Source organism: Paramormyrops kingsleyae, chromosome 24 (assembly GCF_048594095.1).
Source record: "Paramormyrops kingsleyae isolate MSU_618 chromosome 24, PKINGS_0.4, whole genome shotgun sequence".
In the NCBI taxonomy this organism is placed as follows: Eukaryota; Metazoa; Chordata; class Actinopteri; order Osteoglossiformes; family Mormyridae; genus Paramormyrops; species Paramormyrops kingsleyae.
In genome coordinates, this window is record NC_132820.1 from 15,405,687 (window position 1) to 15,423,322 (window position 17,636).

The 17,636-nt window shown below is 43.2% G+C and overlaps 3 protein-coding genes across 5 annotated transcripts in view; 1 reads left to right on the forward strand and 2 right to left on the reverse strand.

Moving 5' to 3' along the window:
• Positions 1 to 1,279: 1,279 nt before the first annotated feature.
• pdha1a (pyruvate dehydrogenase E1 subunit alpha 1a) lies at positions 1,280 to 6,481 on the reverse strand. 2 transcript variants are annotated; one of them, XM_023837942.2, is made up of 12 exons: positions 6,286 to 6,481; positions 5,745 to 5,765; positions 5,129 to 5,197; positions 4,873 to 5,046; positions 4,662 to 4,788; positions 4,460 to 4,551; positions 4,279 to 4,371; positions 4,049 to 4,204; positions 3,847 to 3,918; positions 3,561 to 3,628; positions 2,332 to 2,440; positions 1,280 to 2,227 (listed from the first exon to the last, which is right to left on the reverse strand). In XM_023837942.2, exons 1-12 carry the CDS (start codon positions 6,340 to 6,342, stop codon positions 2,063 to 2,065), a joined length of 1,203 nt encoding a protein of 400 aa, XP_023693710.1. In that variant the 5' UTR covers positions 6,343 to 6,481; the 3' UTR covers positions 1,280 to 2,062. The 2 variants fall into 2 exon arrangements, with proteins under 2 accessions (XP_023693710.1, XP_023693711.1); XM_023837943.2 differs by lacking the exon at positions 5,745 to 5,765 and having other exon boundaries at positions 6,286 to 6,472.
• A 1,033-nt stretch (positions 6,482 to 7,514) lies between these two features.
• On the forward strand, positions 7,515 to 10,342 carry LOC111857271 (diamine acetyltransferase 1-like). Its single transcript, XM_023837946.2, has 6 exons — positions 7,515 to 7,921; positions 8,166 to 8,217; positions 8,329 to 8,412; positions 9,195 to 9,296; positions 9,395 to 9,435; positions 9,861 to 10,342. Exons 1-6 carry the CDS (start codon positions 7,856 to 7,858, stop codon positions 10,026 to 10,028), a joined length of 513 nt encoding a protein of 170 aa, XP_023693714.1. The 5' UTR covers positions 7,515 to 7,855; the 3' UTR covers positions 10,029 to 10,342.
• A 6,287-nt stretch (positions 10,343 to 16,629) lies between these two features.
• Positions 16,630 to 17,636, reverse strand: part of LOC111857265 (MICOS complex subunit MIC26-like) — a 152,656-nt gene continuing 151,649 nt past the window's right edge. For both annotated transcript variants that reach the window (XM_072706859.1, XM_072706860.1), the window contains exon 9: positions 16,630 to 16,980. In XM_072706859.1, coding sequence (XP_072562960.1) covers positions 16,918 to 16,980 — 63 coding nt within the window. In that variant the 3' untranslated portion in view covers positions 16,630 to 16,917. The remainder of the gene's footprint in view (positions 16,981 to 17,636) is intronic.

The window sequence follows — 17,636 nt, forward strand, 5'->3', positions numbered from 1 at the left end:
ATACGTGAAGTAGGCTGAACATAATAAAACACAAAACTGGTCTCAATTTAAATTAATATCACACTTTATTTTTACGTGTGCATAATTTTAATTCCGATCATCTTCTCATAAAACTATTTCAAAAATTGTTATTATTATTATTATAGTTATGAATTTTATTGAAAATACCTATGAGATATACCTAAGTGGCAATTTTACAGATTAGGATGGAGAGAGTGATGCCTTTGTTTTCACACACTGTCCCACCAAACCTAACAGGGACATGGTTATGAGGGCACACAGTTTTGGCTGCAACCGCTGCACTGGTGAAGCTGTTATTGCTTTATGGAAAGCCTAATGCTGCTTCCTTTTTGAAAATGGGGGCGTTCTCCCCGATCTTTTAAGGCATTGGGCGGCTTTAGACCTGATTAATGTCTAGGTTGAGCCCTAATTCTGTGTTGTGTTAAAATAGCTGCGACTCAGATGAAACTATACTGTGCCCTCTAGTGGACGATTTTTTGAGACAAGAATTTTAAATCCAGTCACCTGACATTTTATTCAGATTTAACAAAAATGTATGTTTTTTTTAAAGAAGGAACTAAAAAACAGAAAAGCCCATAACACCAGCACTCTGAGAAACAAAAAAAACGTGCTTATAAAAACCACATGCTGTTTGTATATTTCACTGGGCTGCTGTTCATGCAGGATGATTCCTAATACTTTTCGGTGCCTTACCTTCCAAAAGCCTTATCTTGGGGGGGTAATTTTCCTTTTTAAGGGGTGCTTTTATCGGTACTATGTAGCTTAGAGTGCTAGGTCCTTGTTAGTGTCAGTTGGTTTTGTGACTGATAAGATATTTCTAAGATATTTAGACTTGGAGAAAAGCGACCACATTATACCTATGAACATAAGCACGACAGAGACTGAGTACTGAATGTATGACAGGAACAATTCATAGGTAGAGAACTGTAATAACATAGGTCTAACCAAGGTTGAGTGTAGAAGCTTCCCTAAACTAGTTCTACAAGTTATAATGTAGAATTATATGATAATGAGAAGGGTCACCAGGATTTTGAACAAAGATAACAGCCGACAACTGTACTGGACCAGATGCGGGAAGATGGATGGACTAGGGAAGCCAATCCAGACTAACATCATCTATAATCTTACCAGCAGTAACAAGCATTAGTAAAGAGGAGGGATCTGGTTCTGGTTAGATTTAGTTATCTTCCACAAAGTTCTAGCAGATAATAAAATTATGTTTGAGTTCCACACGGACACTGATTCACAGGTAGAAGAGTTCCAACAAATATGGTCTTTATTCATGTTTCCATGAGAGTTACAGTATTTTATTGGCCACATGAGCTGCGCCACACATCCCCTTTGTTTCTCTGTTCCCACAAGCACAAGAAAAGGACAGAGATACTTCTAGCAGTGAAACTGCCATCTGATGCAGATCAGTTGACAGGTGGCTGCCACAGACACAATAACCTTATCTCCCTCAGAACTTCCCCTTTCTTCCATAAAATCCAGCCAACTTTCCACTGCTTAAACTACACTATTTGAGACTGATGGAAAGCCTAGTCATCATTAAAGCCTTTTCCATCCACAGCTCTCAATTTCTGATCCATTTTGTGAAACGAAAAAATGAGCAAGGCCAATTAATGCTGGAGAGAAATGTTTCTCAAACATAACCATTTCCCAATCTAGATCCTTGCGAAGCCGCAGACGGTCCACATTTTTGCTCTCTCCCAGCTCCAGGAGAGCAAAAACATGGATTGTCTAGGGGTCCCTGAGGACTGGGTTGGGAAACACTGGATTTCACCTGTAAACATTGAGTAGTGACTAAATGACCTCTAGTTGACCAGTCAGAGCTGTGCTGCACATACATAGCACACTGATCTTCAGGATGGAATGGGCTCCCAGTGGTAATATGCCATCAAGATTATGTCTACCGCAAAACTCCCCTTTTCCTTAATTAACCAGCAAGCTAGGGCCTTGCTCCTGTTGGATGAGTGAGGGACAACTTTGGGGGAGGACTAGGAGGGAGGGGGAATGGAGGGCAGCTGGGCTATGAAGGACTTTAGCTAACGGACTTCAGCTTGGTCCATGGGTGTGTGCCACGGACCTCCAAGGGCTGGTCATTAGAGAAGAGGTGGTTGCACAGCTCCTCCAGGGGAGGCTCTGGGTCAGTGGTGGCAAACTGGGCCGCGTCCTCGATCTCCTTGCGCACCTCCACATCGATCTCCTGTGTGCACGCAAAGTATCTCATTAGCACCCAACTGAAAAAAGTGCAGTGTCATTTATTGGATATTCATCTGTTATGGAAGTAAATCTGAGATGAGGTGCGACCTTCAGCTCCTCGACGTTGGTCATGTTGTTGCTCAGCATGCGCTCCTTCAGCATGGAGATGGGGTCGCTCTTACTGCGCACCTCCTGGATCTCCTCACGTGTGCGGTAGCTGAGGGTCAGGGGAAGGGTTAGGATTTAAAGATGGTTGTGGTACGGACAGGAATACGATATAGCACTCAGAGCGCAGATGGGTCTGGACCTGGATGGTGTGGGGTTAATTCCAGTGCAGAGGAAACAATACTTCTATATTCACAACAAAATCCTTTGCGTACTAAAATTAGAGACTCAGTTTCAGGTTTCTCGGAGTATAAATCACAGAGGACATCTTATGGTCTGTGAACTGTTCCTCTCTAATCACTAAGGCAGAACAGCACCTTTATTTCCTAAGGAGACTCTGGATTAACTTCTATAGGTGCACCAGAGAGAATCCTGATATCACAGCCTGGTACTCCGTACTGGTAGGATGCTGACTGAAAAGCCCTTCAATGCATAGTCAGTACAGGCGAACACATCACTGAACTACAGCTGCCAGACATCGATAGCATTTACAGTCACCGCTGCCCCCAGAGGGCCTGCAGGATCCCGTCAGACCATACCTATCCTGGATCCGGTCCACTCAGTCTTTTGCCACCAGGTAATTAATACAGGAGCATACATGCCTGCTCAGCCAGACTCAAGATGGTCTTCTAACCCCAAGCTGTTTCCTGGCTGACCTCCAGGCCCACCTGCTATGATGATGCACCACCTCGCCCTGTAGTCCCATCCAACCCACCCCCTGTAACACTGAACGTTGCTGTGACTCAGTCACCCTCCTGCATGATTATCATGGCACCTCGAGTTTATTAAACTACAAAGCAAACCTTTATATCTGTATACGTTAAGTTCACGTGCTACAACAGTGCTATATGTAGTTTATGGAAAATATTTCTCAGAGAATTCCCACATACATATTCCTGTCCTATTTTGTATAATATTTATCTGATACTATATACTCATGTATATTTGTATGTATGTTAAGTCATTACAGAGGCAGCTAGTATATTTTGTTGTATGTAATCCGCTTGCATAATGGCAAATAAAAATCCTTGATCGCTGAAAATGCTAAAAACACAGTAACAAACTGGAAAAGGAAAAACAAACGATGATGCTGGTGATGTGTGAAGGGATGAGCATTCTGGGTGATCAGTAAGTACTAATCTGTTGGTAACGCATCCTCAGGCGACAGTTACCTGACCCCAGGGTCGCTCATGCTGTGTCCATGGTAACGGTAAGTCTGCAGCTCCATGAGAATGGGTCCCTGAAACATCATGTGGAATTAACGTGAACCGTGGAATGGTGCACCAACAGGATCACCTCCTCAGGTCTGCTTGGCACTGATCTGGGGCTTCATCTCCTACTGGTTTATCATCTCACTATTGATTCTTCATGACCTTTTCTAAGGGCAAACTCAAAGCCAGCCCCAAGCAAGTCTAACACGCTTCCCTACTCATACAGCGAAGCCCAATCAGAACTCACCTTTCCAGCTCTGCAATGATCCGCGGCGAACTTGGTGGCCTCCCTCACACACAGGACATCCATCCCATCCACCTGGAAGGAAACATTTACGAAGAGAAAAGTATTGACAGAACACCAAAATGAAACATTTCATCTCCAGCTCTATAGGTACCGGGCACTGGGAGTGCAGATTACAGAATGTGCAGCCACATGCCCAGCCTACCCGGAGTCCTGGGATGAAGTCGCCTCTCTTGTAATAGTCAGTGCTGGCAGCAGCTCGCTCCACAGAGGTGCCCATGCCGTACTTGTTGTTCTCACAGATGAAGATGCAAGGTAATTTCCACAAAGATGCCATGTTGTATGTCTCAAAGATTTGACCCTATGAAGACAATACAATTGTTTGGAAACTTGGACTGACGGACGCACAGGACGACCACAGGCAGCTGATCTTACTTGGTTGGCTGCTCCGTCTCCATATAGCGTGACACACAGCTCATTGCGCCCCTGGTACTTACAGGCCAAGGCCACACCTGCCCCCAAAGGTACCTGGCAGAAATGGGGAAGATTCAGGTGATGAGCGCTATCGCTCCTGCTGCAGGGCACTTCACTAGTCCCAGTGAGCGAGTAGCAGTACCTGAGCTCCGACAATGCCATTCCCGCCGTAGAAGTTCTTGGTGTACATATGCATCGATCCACCTTTGCCCTTGGCGATGCCTCCCCTGCGCCCTGTAAAAATCAAACACAGGACTGTGTCACCTAGTACCCAGGTACTCCAGCATGCCACCTGTAGCATCAGAAAAGCTTCACTAGGTGCCTCATGCCCATCAGCTGCCCACCTGTGAGCTCAGCCATAATCTCGCGCACTGTGCCCCCTCTGGTGAGGGTGTAGCCGTGGGCTCGGTACGCTGTGATCAGATGGTCTGTTGGGTTGATGCCTGCTTCAATGCCCACCGCACATGCTTCCTGTCATGTGACCAAAGGCAGTGAGCACCTTTGAATCCCACTATACGCAAATGTGTGAAAACACAGGCATATCTGTGGTCTGACCTGGCCGTCATACAGGTGACAGAAGCCCCTGATGATCTTCTGCTTGTACAGCTGGTCTGCCTTGAGCTCCATGCGCCTCATCATCTGCAGGGTGCGGTAGTACTGGAGCCCTTCCTCCCGGGTCAGAACCGCCTGCTGGGCCGGGCCCTCCTCCAGCCGATGCAGGTCACACCCCTAAAAACAGGATGCAGCACGTGGGTATACTCAGACACAGAAGTACGGGGGTATAGAAGCATGCAGGTGCACACACACTCACCTTGATGTCAAACGAGGCTTGAGGGGTGAAGTCGGCATAGGAGCGAGAAGATACCACCACCCTGGCACCCTAGGAGGACATCACACATCAGTGGGCACAAAGATACTCCTCACCCCTGCACACCCTCAAAGGCTGGGAGGGAATCTGACATTTGTCATCGTCACCAGTTACTGCTGTATAATGTAACCACAATACGGGGGGGAGGGGGGAGCTGCTGGCCTGCTGACCGCAGTCACTCTAGAACAGTGTTTCCCAATCCAGTCCTCAAGGACTCTGAGCTACCGGTAGAAGCAAAAATGTGGACTGGTTGTGGGTCCCTGTGGATCGGACTGGGAAACACTGCAGTACAAGATGGATGTGCCACAAGAGTGTCAATAGGATGGAGGCATGGGTATCATGGAAGAGGATAGGCAGCACTGGGACACACATCTATTCTTTGCATTTTCAGGGAACCATACAAATGAAAGCAGCCAAGTCACTCTTTTACTTCATGCCAGGTACACTCAGATCTGGGACATTTCCAGAGATAAATAAAGTATGTGGAGGAATAATGGCTTCCTAAACACTGTGATCCAGATACAGCCAAGGTTGGGGGAGCCACCCAACCAGTACTTACCTCAGACACAGCCTGTGCCCCCTACAGGTCTCCCAGAAGAGACAGGTAGAGGGAGAAAAACATACATTATTCTTTCGACGTATAAGTAACAACCTCAAGCAGGACAGCTGCATTCCTGCTCACACAATTAACACACGACAAAACACGGAAACTGACAACCGAAAATATGATCGTACAGAGTCTTGGCTGAAATTTCTTTCATGCCATATGCAATTTTTCATATTTCACTCCCCTTTCCCACCCGAGCAGGATGATCGGAAACGAGAAAGATTTCAACGAGTTCATTGGAAGACAACAGCGGAAAAGGGAAGCCGTTCGGTTCTAAATGACAAGGTGACTTTTCTTATAACCCCTGTAATATAGTTCATATAAACGTCTTGAGTTTATTGCTGACATGCAAACGAAACTCCCCCGGACGGGGCCCGGGACGGCTGACACAAAACATGGCAGTTGTCCTTGCGGATGTCCGGGTAAGATTTATTTATTTCGGGCCGCATTTTGCTTCATCCATTTACAAGATAACGTAAAGCAGTATACTCACGTTTTTCTTGGTGCTTGCCCTCAGGACGTTGGAAATGATAGTCAACATCTTTCTCATACTACCTAAACACCGCACTTATGAGGGATATTTCTCTCCTTAACAGCTGAGCCTTCCCTGCGGACGAACGGAAAACTGCCCGGAGTTTGAGTGGAATGAGCGAAACGCCACCCGGAGTTGAGTTGGACGACAGGAATGTTTCCCGGAGTTGAGTAGCGAGTAGAGAGTTGGTGTCTCTACATTTCTAAATTGTGGATGGTGTGGGCGCGTGTGCCGTGCTATATAGGATCGTGGCCAGGGTGTTCCCGGAAAGTTGAAAGGTTGCTAAATGTATCTTCTAGCAGTTTTTTAAAACATGTATTTGAACTGCATTGAAGCAATCTGTACCCTTGTTGAACGATCCCCAGTGACTGAGGTCACTACTGTGCCGGTGTTCTGACGAGTTGAGGAAAAATCGAAATTGTTAACAAGATCAGTTCCATTATCATTTTAAATCTATCGAATTTAAAAGTTGTATATTTTTCAGATCCATTTCTTACCGTTGAAATGACACAAATATTATTAACAAGGAAGGCATCGATAATTAATTTGAATAAAAGTTACGTAAAGTTATTGTGAACCGAATACCCGGCATCCGCCGCGCACCAGCGGAGGGCAAACAACACCACGCAGGTCGATGGTTACCGTGGTTTCATCACAGTTAATCGCCCCAGTTAGGTATGCCTATTTTGCCATCAGAATTTTTTTGCCGGAGGAATTAAACAATTTTGACAGAATTTACCTGGACCTACAACTTTCATAGACTTTTTTCTACATAATGATATTAACTTTATACTGATGGATGCCCTTACGTGTTAATAATACGTGTTACGTGCTTATCGTCCACATGGATCTCAGTAACAAATCACTAGCAAATTCACTTTTATGTGTAACATAAAATAATTATTTGATTTATTATAATACGAATATTAATGAAAATTTTACAGAGCATAAGGACTGGATTTGGTTCTACTAGGGGGAGCTGTCTGTGACATTTCCCTTTATATCTGTGTAACAGTACAAAACCACGAATATTAAAATGAATCAAAATTAGCACAAATAAAGTTAAGGTGATCAAAGAAATCACATGTCATTATTATGATTAGTAGTAAGCCTATATTATTATTATTATTATTACTAGTACTTATTGTTTAATTAAATAGTAATGTTTTTATTGCGTCATTGTAGCTATTATGTTAAACGATGAACAATCGTTTCTTCTTTGCCGGGAGGGGGGGCGCTGACCGGACGCATTTCCATATGCGGCACCGCGGGTTAGTCACCGGCTGGAGCCAGTGACGTGCAGGATTTTCCGAGCATTACGAAACGTTCCGGTCGGCCACCGGGATAAAGCGGCATGATCCGTATCGGGCGCCTAAGAGCCTCGGAGTGAATGTGATCTCTTCGCTGAGGGCTCAGGATCCCAGACTAACTGCGGAGTTGACGCTCCTGGGAAGCGAATGAAGAACCACCTGCTGCTTCTTTTCAAATACAGAGGACTTGTGAGAAAAGGGAAAAAGAGTAAAAGGAGAAAATGGCCAATTTTATATTGCGGAAAGCGGAACCCAGGGACGTACCGGACATACTGCGACTCATAAAGGTACCCGACTTTTTCCAAATATCCACTGCTTATACGCAGCTTTTCCCCAAAATTAAATTTTAAAAGTTTTATTGTATTTTGATTAGGCTATAAAACACTTTGATGATTTATTAAATGTTCAAACTTGAATGGACACACCATTGATTTAAACTTGATGTGCTATGCTTACGACATTTATTTAAAATGCGTGTCTTTTATTAAGTGAAATGTTTAACCTGTACTACGTAAATATTTTGTTTTGCAGGAACTTGCAAAATTCGAAGAGATGGAGGAGCAGGTCGTTTTGACGGAGACAGGTAGGATTAGGGTTAGGATGAACCGAACCTGCTCGAACCCCGCTCTACAGGCTTCTGGTGCGGGCGGGTGGCCCAATTATTAAACAAATCTCTCTGGCTCGTTCCCCACAGAGCTGCTGCAGGACGGATTCGGGGAGCAACCGTTTTACCACTGCATCATGGCCGAAGTGCCGGAAGATCGCCGCAGCTCAGACGGTACAGTATTTCGGGGGTGCCGTAATGGGATGAAAGTTAGGGCGATTCAATTAATGGCCCAATTGTAACTGGATTGGTTTGGGTTGGGGCCCAATATATGCTGTGATATGATATGCTTACTCAATCTCAAGCAGCGACCCTGCCGTCTTTTAAAGGCCTTTAAGGAACCACCCTTAGTACATCTAAATAAAACTGAAATTTAAATGAGCAGGTAGCACATGCATACATAGCTCAATATAGGCCAGAATAAACTGATATTTATTACCACTATTACAATCAGAGGCGATTCTAGGGACACTGGGGCCCCTAGGCAAAAAACTCCATGGGGCCCTCCACCTCCCCGGCATGCTAACATTTATTAGCTTTGTTTTACTATTAAAATTAATATCATCAAGAAAGAGAATTTAATAAACACAATTCCTTTATTTTCACTATGCTGTGAAACAAAGAATAGACAAAGCAGATTTGTCGTTATGATATACTGTGTAATCGACCCGGCTTGGGGCCCCCAGGCAATCGCCTGCCTCACCTGTCCTGTCCCTACGCCTCTGATTACAATACAACCTGTTGAGGGTAGGTGACTAATGCTGCCCTGAGGTAATTGTCATGTGAAATCTTACCCCTTGTGGTGCGTGAAACACACACATAGAAGCACAATTATTCATGGAAAAAAATTACCGGTAGTGAAACTGGACCTGTCAGCAGTAATGTGTTTTTGTAACATAAACCATTTCCCCTTAGTGGACACGCCAATAATTAACAGTAGGCATTTTTCCGTACAGGTCACACGGTCGTTGGATTTGCCATGTACTACTTTACCTATGACCCCTGGATTGGCAAGATGCTCTATCTGGAGGACTTTTACGTGATGAAGGAGTACAGAGGTATGGCAGTTCATACACAGTACATACATTCAGCGCATACATGGGCTATGCTTCAACTTACATGCAGTTCACCGTAATTCCATTCCTCTTTGTTTCAGGGTATGGAATTGGGACAGAGATCTTCCGGACCCTGAGTGAGGTTTGTGTCTGACATTTCCATCCATCTGTCACTCATCCATGGCCTCTTATCACAGTGAGGCTCTCCCAGGGCAGGATGCTAGGCTGTTGTAGAGTCCACGGGTGCTGACGGCCTGTCGATGCTTGTAACAAAGCATCACGTAATAACTTGACGGAATATAACAAGTGGAATGACAATGATAACGATGATAATGATAATAACAGGGTAATGTTACCACGATATTTATATAAAATTATAATGTAGTCTATAAATTTGTCACATTTTGTCGTGTTATTAAATAATCCGGTGCTATTAGTTAATGCATAATGTAATAACATTGCATTATGTGATGAAAATTTGTTACATTTTGTTGTATTACATAACGCAGCATTATTACATAATGCTTTATTACATAATGCTTTATTACAATGCTCCCCCCCCCCCAGACGGCGGTAAAAAGCCGCTGCAGCGGCATGCACTTCATCGTGGCCGAGTGGAACAAGCCGTCCATCGATTTCTACAAGCGGCGCGGCGCGTCCGACCTCTCGCACGAGGAGGGTTGGCGGCTTTTCGAGATCGACAAGGAGTATCTGCTCAAGATGTCTGCCAAGTAGAGGCCCGGGGGCTCGGGACCTGCACAGCTCACCGCATGCAGTTAGAAAGAATAACCTCTTTCACCTTCACTCTTAGATTTGCTTTACACTACGACTTCAGGCTGTTCGATATTTGAGACACTGCACTGAATTATCAAATCTAATAACCAGCATGTGAAAATGGAATAATGTCCAGAAGGTCCCTCAGAGTGATAAAAGAGAAATATTTACATAACACAAAGGGAGATGAGGGCTGAATTGTATCTTATCGTTGATCTCTTTTCAGATAACAGCAGAGTACAGAAGGCATTAAATAAAATGTACTGAACTGAAAAGCTTTTGGCCTCATAGTGTTATGTTAAAATGAGCATGTGAGCACACTGAACATTACAGTACACAGGATGAAACTCAAGAGGCGGCCTGGAGCAGGGGGTGGACACTTCCCATGTGCTCAGCCCCCCCCCATGCAGCACTAATGTGATACACCTGAACAACTTAGCTGTCACATTCTTCACTGTGTCCATGTCAATTACAGTTGTAGGATCACACATGCACATATCACAGGGCCTAAATTCCAGGTGGCCTGAGACAAGGCCGAGCCTGGAACGAGAGGCACCAAAGGGGGGTTACACACATAAACACACACACACAGATAACAAGGGAGGCCAGCACTCCAACTTTTATTGCCCAAAGATTTAGGGACCTACAGACAAGCAGAGTGGACTTCACGGACAGGGGTCCCTCGACTTGGCACACAACCCCCTCCCCATACATTCTGCCTTACATATCACTCACCCAACAGACGAACACCGTAAAGGAAGTTTCATTTAAAGTTTGGCTTTTGTATACCCTGTATATTGATTTACTCACGACTACTAGTCTCAATATACAGATAGGTTATGTTTGTATGTGTCCTTAGACAATCTTAGTGTTTTGTGTGCCACCCTTATAACCATGTTCACGGAGTATCACCTATTTTACCCCTTTGCACTTCAACACATATAAATTTAAATAAATAGATAGGTATAGCTACCATTGTATATATGTTCTCATGGTATACCAGAAGAATATGGAAAATTAGTGTAACCAATGTGTCCTAACTTTTAGAGAGTCTTCTTTGTTAAACCCCCCCCTTCTCTTCCAACATTCCTTCGTGGTCCTTATCTGATCTTGGTGGACAGTCACCAAGTTTCTTTGTTTCTACCATGCTATGTTAAAAGAACTGAATTTAGGTGTATCTTATCCATTCTGGAGAAGATGAATTGGCATAAGCCACACCAAACAAAATATGTTGTTTCCAGATGTGCAACTTATATTGATATTACCACAAACTAACGGCCACGCCTATCTATGGAAAAGATGTGCTGTTTGTAATATGAATATTTGATGTAATATCCGCACAAAGTGTAACATCTGTTGAGGTGCATCCCAAAACACCTGTATCCTATACTGATGTGAATCAGTCACATAGATAAAATAATTAATTGTTTAATCAATTAATACAGATGGTATGAGGTATGTACCTGTGAAGCTGGTATGGCATGTTTGGTGTCAAACTGATTGTTAATCACCCCTGATTCCAAATCTGGTCAGTGATTACCATAAAAGTGGATGTATCAAAAGTTATAACAGCTTAATGAAAATCATCAGTAAAGGGAGAATCAGTCGGCCATAAATCCCAAAAGGACTGATACAGACCCCCTTCCGAAAGCCCGCCAAATGGATGGCCAGCCATTGGGCCAGGAGTCGAATTCCTGGTCATCCCTATTCATGAACTTTAGACCATAAAAATCTAGCACCTCAGAACAAAGGTGCGCAGAGAATAACCGTCAGCCTGAAGGAGAACATCAGCCGGGGCAAACAGATCATCAAGCGCAGAAAAGACCATCAACCCGGGAAAAGAGAAGCCCACAAGAAACCCTCCGGTGAAGGCCCAGCTGAACAGAGAACAGCACCCAAGACAAAGCTTCACCAGGAGAGAGAATCCAGAGGGGCTCCACTCCACTGCTCCAAATGCCACGCCTTCCTGAGTGCCATCAACCCAGCAGCTCTGCCATCAACTGCCAAGACCCCCTCCCCCCCACACTCTTCAACCAAGTAAACCAACTTCCTTTCATTCTAACAACTTAAGCTGTTCTGTTAACCTGCTATAAGACTTTAGGGTCGTGTTTCCACAAACTGTGCTTGCTTTGCAGAACAGTATTTCCCATTTAAGGTTACTCATTTAAATCCGGTCATTGCATTTTCATAATTACATCGTTTGTTTTATTCCGTCATTTCGTGTTTGTTGTTTGTGTTAGGTGTAATGTCTGTCTTATGTTAGTTGTAGTGTTAGCTAGGAATAAATGCATGTCTTTTACACAACTTTAGCCTCCGTAATTGAGTGTCCCACACTAAGTCCCTGCCCCTGTGCGATCTTGCTACACGCTCTGAACCTCAAACTCGCCTGAAACATCGCGAGACTCTCTCTCATCGGCCGTGAGGAGAGCTTCGCTACCAATCGTTTACATTACCTGATGATGCAGCTCGCTGGACGAGCCTTCTAACCCAGGTTACTAAGCGATACTGGTAATTAGTGAATCCCATTTAAGTGTCACATTAACAGACTCACAGGGATACCGCAATTGAGTTTGGAGGAGCCGACCATTCGGCATAAAGATTGGTTAATAATCAGCATTAAATAATAATTAATTAAACTTTTATTAATTTCAAACATATTGGTGGAGATATTAAAAATTACCTGAGCTAATAATTCCTACACAGTGCCCCATATCCATGAGTGATATGTTCAAGACCTACTGCAGATAGCCAAAACCGCTATACAGCAAATCACCCAGGAGCCATATCTAACATGATTTTCGTGTACATACATATGATAAGGTTTAATTGATAAAATGCACACAGTAACACATTAACATTAAATATAGTAAGAACATTGACCATTATACAGAACAGTACTCTCGAATGAAAAGGATTCTGACCTTTTAGCCCAATTCTCAAGCGATGACATAATGAAAAAATATCATGTAGGCTATCAAGGTATAATTGCGCCATGAATAATGGAATAAAAGAACAATGGGAAAAAAAATATTGTTACATTTTACAATGAAAAATCTTGTATCGTGTACCTGTACTCAGGGATCGAATTACTCTGGCTTTCAGAGGAGCCTTGTTTTCCGGTGCGCGACACGGCTTCCCAAGTCACATGCACGACCATACGTAGATGCGCGCGACAGCGCGGTCAGTTACTGCGAAAAACGTTCTGCCATTACTACTGCAGGCAGTTAATACCGTCAACAACACTTCACGTATACGCAATAGCAATAACATAAAAATCACGCAAGAAGTTAAGCAATTCGGTTTCCCTATGTTTCCCCTAATATTAAAGCAAAGAGGTATGTGAAATGTCTGAAAATCACTCAGGTACATTATTACATGTGAATACTGTATTGTTATTAGTACCGAGGCCCAGAGTTGCTGTATACCTGTTTTAACAGGGGGGAACCAAATATCCTGGATGTCAGGAAATAATGTTTCTCCTGATATTTAGGCAAATATGTATGTGAGATGTCTGAAAATCACTCAGGTACATTATTACATGTGAATACAGTAGATCGTCACGCATAATATAGTCTTATAAGCAATACTATACCGTTTTCATCAATAAATATCTCTATCCAGCGAATTATCTGTAAAAAACCAAAAAACATCGAAAAGAAAAGGCATGTGATGTTTTAAAATATATGGCTTGTTTGCCTCAAGAGCTTCGTAAAAAGACATGGAAACAGCGAAACCGTGTACAAATCAGCGCGCGACAGGGGAAACATAGGGAAACTGAATTGCCCGGAACACCTGTTACGTCTTTCTGCTACTCATATACAGGGCATCGCTTGAACAAAAAAGCGGAGCATTATTTAGCTTAACCTTCATGTACAGGAAATAAAATATATAACCTCAAACACGAAAGTGAACCTTTTTAGAGCCCTCCCCCCCAGACACCTCAGGGGAGGCTTTCAAGGGAGCTCGTCCTCTTCAGGGCAGCCGAGCGCCCCGTAATTATCTCTCCGTAATTCAAACCATGCCTACATGTACATGACCTGCAATGAGAAAAAAAAAATTCTTAGCCTTTGGTGGATACTCACCGGCTTACAGCCTGCACTTGCTTGTTGCACGAATTGAAACTTACGAACGGTTTCTGGGATTCTTAAACTTTTTCAGATCGTGGTAAACCGTGGGTAACTGAATCGCAGATATGGGGGTACCACCGTATACTGGTTCTAAGAGAAACATAATGCTAGTTATTGTCCAGATGAATTATCTGTGCTTTAATATGCTTTATTGGTGTGCTGGGTAATACAGAGGGTATAGAAAAGAATCACGTACCCCCTGTAAAAAAATATAAATATTGTTACTTCACAGCCCGGAATTAAAACACAACAAAACTGAATTTGTCCAGCTTTATTTACTCAATACAACTGATAATATGCAAGTGAAAGAAAAAAAATAGCAACAGTCCTGGAAAAAAAAATCACAAATAAAAACTATAGAATAGAGATTGATAAAGGATCACCCCCCTGAATCGATCATTTTGTAGATCCTGCTTTTGCTTTAATTACAGTCTGTCCAGATACTTTTCTACCAACTTAGCACACCTAGACTGAGCAATATTTCCTCACTCCGCCTTACAGAACTGTTCAAGTTTAGTCAAATTGGATAGTGCCCGCTGGTGGACTGCAATGTTAAAGTCATTCCACAGAATTTCAGTGGAGTTTAAGTCTGGGCTCATGCGTGGACATTTACCTTTTTCTTCTTCAGTCACCATATGTTCGATTTTGGCGGTGTGCTTCGGGTCGTTGTCATAAGGAATGGTGAAACATCTTCCCACCAGGTTCTCCTCAAGAATTTGACACACACACACACACGTGCGCCGGAGCGAGCGTGGAGCGGTATGTTTGAAAGAAAGAAAAAACAACTGCTGCATCCCCTTATCTCTCGCTCCGTTTTGCTCCACTTCCGGAAGGTTTTGAAATCTCACGCATCTGGTGTGACACGCAATAAATCTTATGCTAAATCTCTATTGTTCCATTATATAAACCTAAAATTATTTACATTAAAAGCCTTGGGGTAGTTTGCACTTGCTTGGTAATTGGCATATCGGAATCGATCGCGGACGGGTTGGTGACGACATACACAGGATTGTCCGATATAATACGAATGGGCGCCCGTGACAACAGCCTGATTACTTTTGAGTTACATGTACTTCTTTTCTCAAACTTCTTTCGAGCATCTTAATGGGTGGCTGTATTTTGAAAAGTCTTAACACCTAAAAAATAGAGAACAAAGAAATCAAACGAATCAATATCAAAGTTAAAATTAACATCAAAGTGAAAATAATAAGTAAGGAGTCAGACACTGTTGTAGAAAAAGATGAGGCCCTGGAAAAGAACAGCAGCAAAAGGGTGCAGAAAGTTACAATGGAGAAAGACGATCAAAAGGATAGAAGAGACATAGACAAGCCCCATTGTACAGGGAGGGTGTGTTACATGCCGAAGGTAAAGCCTAGTTTAAGAGGCCTTATCAGAACACTTTAATTAGAGTATTAAATGTGCTATATCAATAATCTTTCCTTGTCTTAAAACAGAATACTGAGGCTGGCCGGTCTCGATTGCTCCTGCGCCCTGCGACCTGAGAGAGGCCTGTCAGTCCCCATGTCGACTACTATCCCCCTGTCCCCCTTGCAAGCTAGCAAAGTGCCATTAAGGTCCCTTCTGGTGTCATCGCCGACATCGCGCACCTGTCAGTTCCCAAGTCGACTACTATCCCATCCCAATAAGTTATCGTATTGACCAGTAAACGACAAGAAACATAAATAACACAATCAACAAAAATCTGCTGCCAAGTCAATCAGTACTGATCGCTTGCTCCATTTTGATCGCGGTTCCCAAAGAGAACTCTATCGGCAATCTATGGCTCATCCTGCTAGTCCCGGATGTAGAGGGTTGAATTTCGGACCGTATTTTAAACCACTGAAATTGTGGCAGCGTATTTGAAACAGCGAAAATAACGGGACTGAATATTGTAAAGCAGAAATAAGAGGACTGAATGTTACTGCTTGAATAATAAAGATGCGAATAAAACACATGGGATATTTTCAATTGAATTTGTTCTTTTGAAAAAAAAAATTTGAGGCGAAATTACATTAACTGAATTCATGTGGTTGAATTATAAACATGCACTTTAAAATAAAAATACGTATCTTTTGGAACTGAATTTTGGTATTTGAACCGAATACTTTTGCACTGCATATTTAAGCAATGAAATTACGATTGAAATGTTTTGAGTTGAAATGTTCAATGTTTAAATGTATGCACATATTAAATTACAGTCCCCAAAAATTCAAAGCGTCATTAATGCAATGCGTTTTTATTCGATAAGTGTAATTCAACGTAATTCAACGACTTTTGTCATTAATTTACTTCCATACATTTCAGGCTGTAAGGTGACAAAATGTGATTTTTTTAAGACAGGCTGATTCTTTTTTATATCCACTGCACATCTCTTCACCATTTTCAGGAAGAAAGGGCATTCAGCAGTTTTGTCAGAAAGAAAACCATGTCAGGAATGACAGTGTTAGCGATTTTTGGTTTTATTACATAAATACATTCAGAATTCAATAATTACATGTACAGTACTGTACAGACTTATGGCCCCATCCCACTGTGCGGTAGTTATGAAGAAGGGGGCGGCAAGAGCAGGGCCTGAGAGGGTGCAAAGGGCAGAAGGTGGGGCCCACCAAAGAGGAGGCGGGGCACACCGAGCAGGAGGCAGGGCCTACTGCACAGGAGGCGGGGCACACCGAGCAGGAGGCTGGGCCTACTGCACAGGAGGCGGGGCGGCATAACCAGGCTGCTTAGTGCTTAGGCTCTTTGCTAGTCGTGACATTTTCCTCAGTTTTCAGCTCAGTCTTCCCTACCTGAGAGAAGAGATACAAATAACTGAGAGGTGCTTTCACCTCACGATGAGGACCAACCTTAAACCCAAGTGCCCCGTCAATTGGGGTGCATTTCCCAAAACTATGCAGTTGCAATGTTTCTCAAAACCACAGTTCAATCAATGGCAGTAACTACATTGGTAACTTACATAGTACACACCATCATTAAGTGACACCGGTGTTTTGAACGATCATTTGCAAACACTGTCATTAAGTTCTGTAGCTTGAGCAACAGCTTTCAAGCTGGTGTTATAAGTAGAGGTACAGCGATCCGATATTCAGGATCGGTATTTGTGCCGTTCCATACCTATTAGACTGATTGGGTATCTGCCATATGTGACTGATTCATGTCCAATACTTATTCACTTTTTTGGCAGTCTGTAAAAAGCTCATATTACTTGTTAAATCAATTTGTACAGTCAATCACATGACAGCTCTTTCTCATTTTAGATGCTTGGGTGTTTTTTTTGCAGCATTCAAGCTGAACGCTAACACTGCCACTTAGGTTTCCGCCACTCAGTGAGTGTGAGTGCAGTGACTTCCACCTGCTGTGACGTCATGCGCGTACCCTTCGCAGCAAGAGAAGCGTAAAAACAGCAGATAAGGGTCTGGAAGTATTTTACACATTTAACAACAAC

Coding starts and splice junctions, on each gene's coding strand:
- pdha1a (XM_023837942.2), bottom strand. CDS start 6,342: ATGAGAAAGATGTTGACTATCATTTCCAACGTCCTGAGGGCAAGCACC. Junction 5,766..6,285: donor GGGCAAGCACCAAGAAAAAC/GTGAGTATACTG, acceptor GGAGACCTGTAG/GGGGCACAGGCTGTGTCTGA. Junction 5,198..5,744: donor GGGCACAGGCTGTGTCTGAG/GTAAGTACTGGT, acceptor ATGTCCTCCTAG/GGTGCCAGGGTGGTGGTATC.
- LOC111857271 (XM_023837946.2), top strand. CDS start 7,856: ATGGCCAATTTTATATTGCGGAAAGCGGAACCCAGGGACGTACCGGAC. Junction 7,922..8,165: donor ACATACTGCGACTCATAAAG/GTACCCGACTTT, acceptor TTTGTTTTGCAG/GAACTTGCAAAATTCGAAGA. Junction 9,436..9,860: donor TCTTCCGGACCCTGAGTGAG/GTTTGTGTCTGA, acceptor CCCCCCCCCCAG/ACGGCGGTAAAAAGCCGCTG.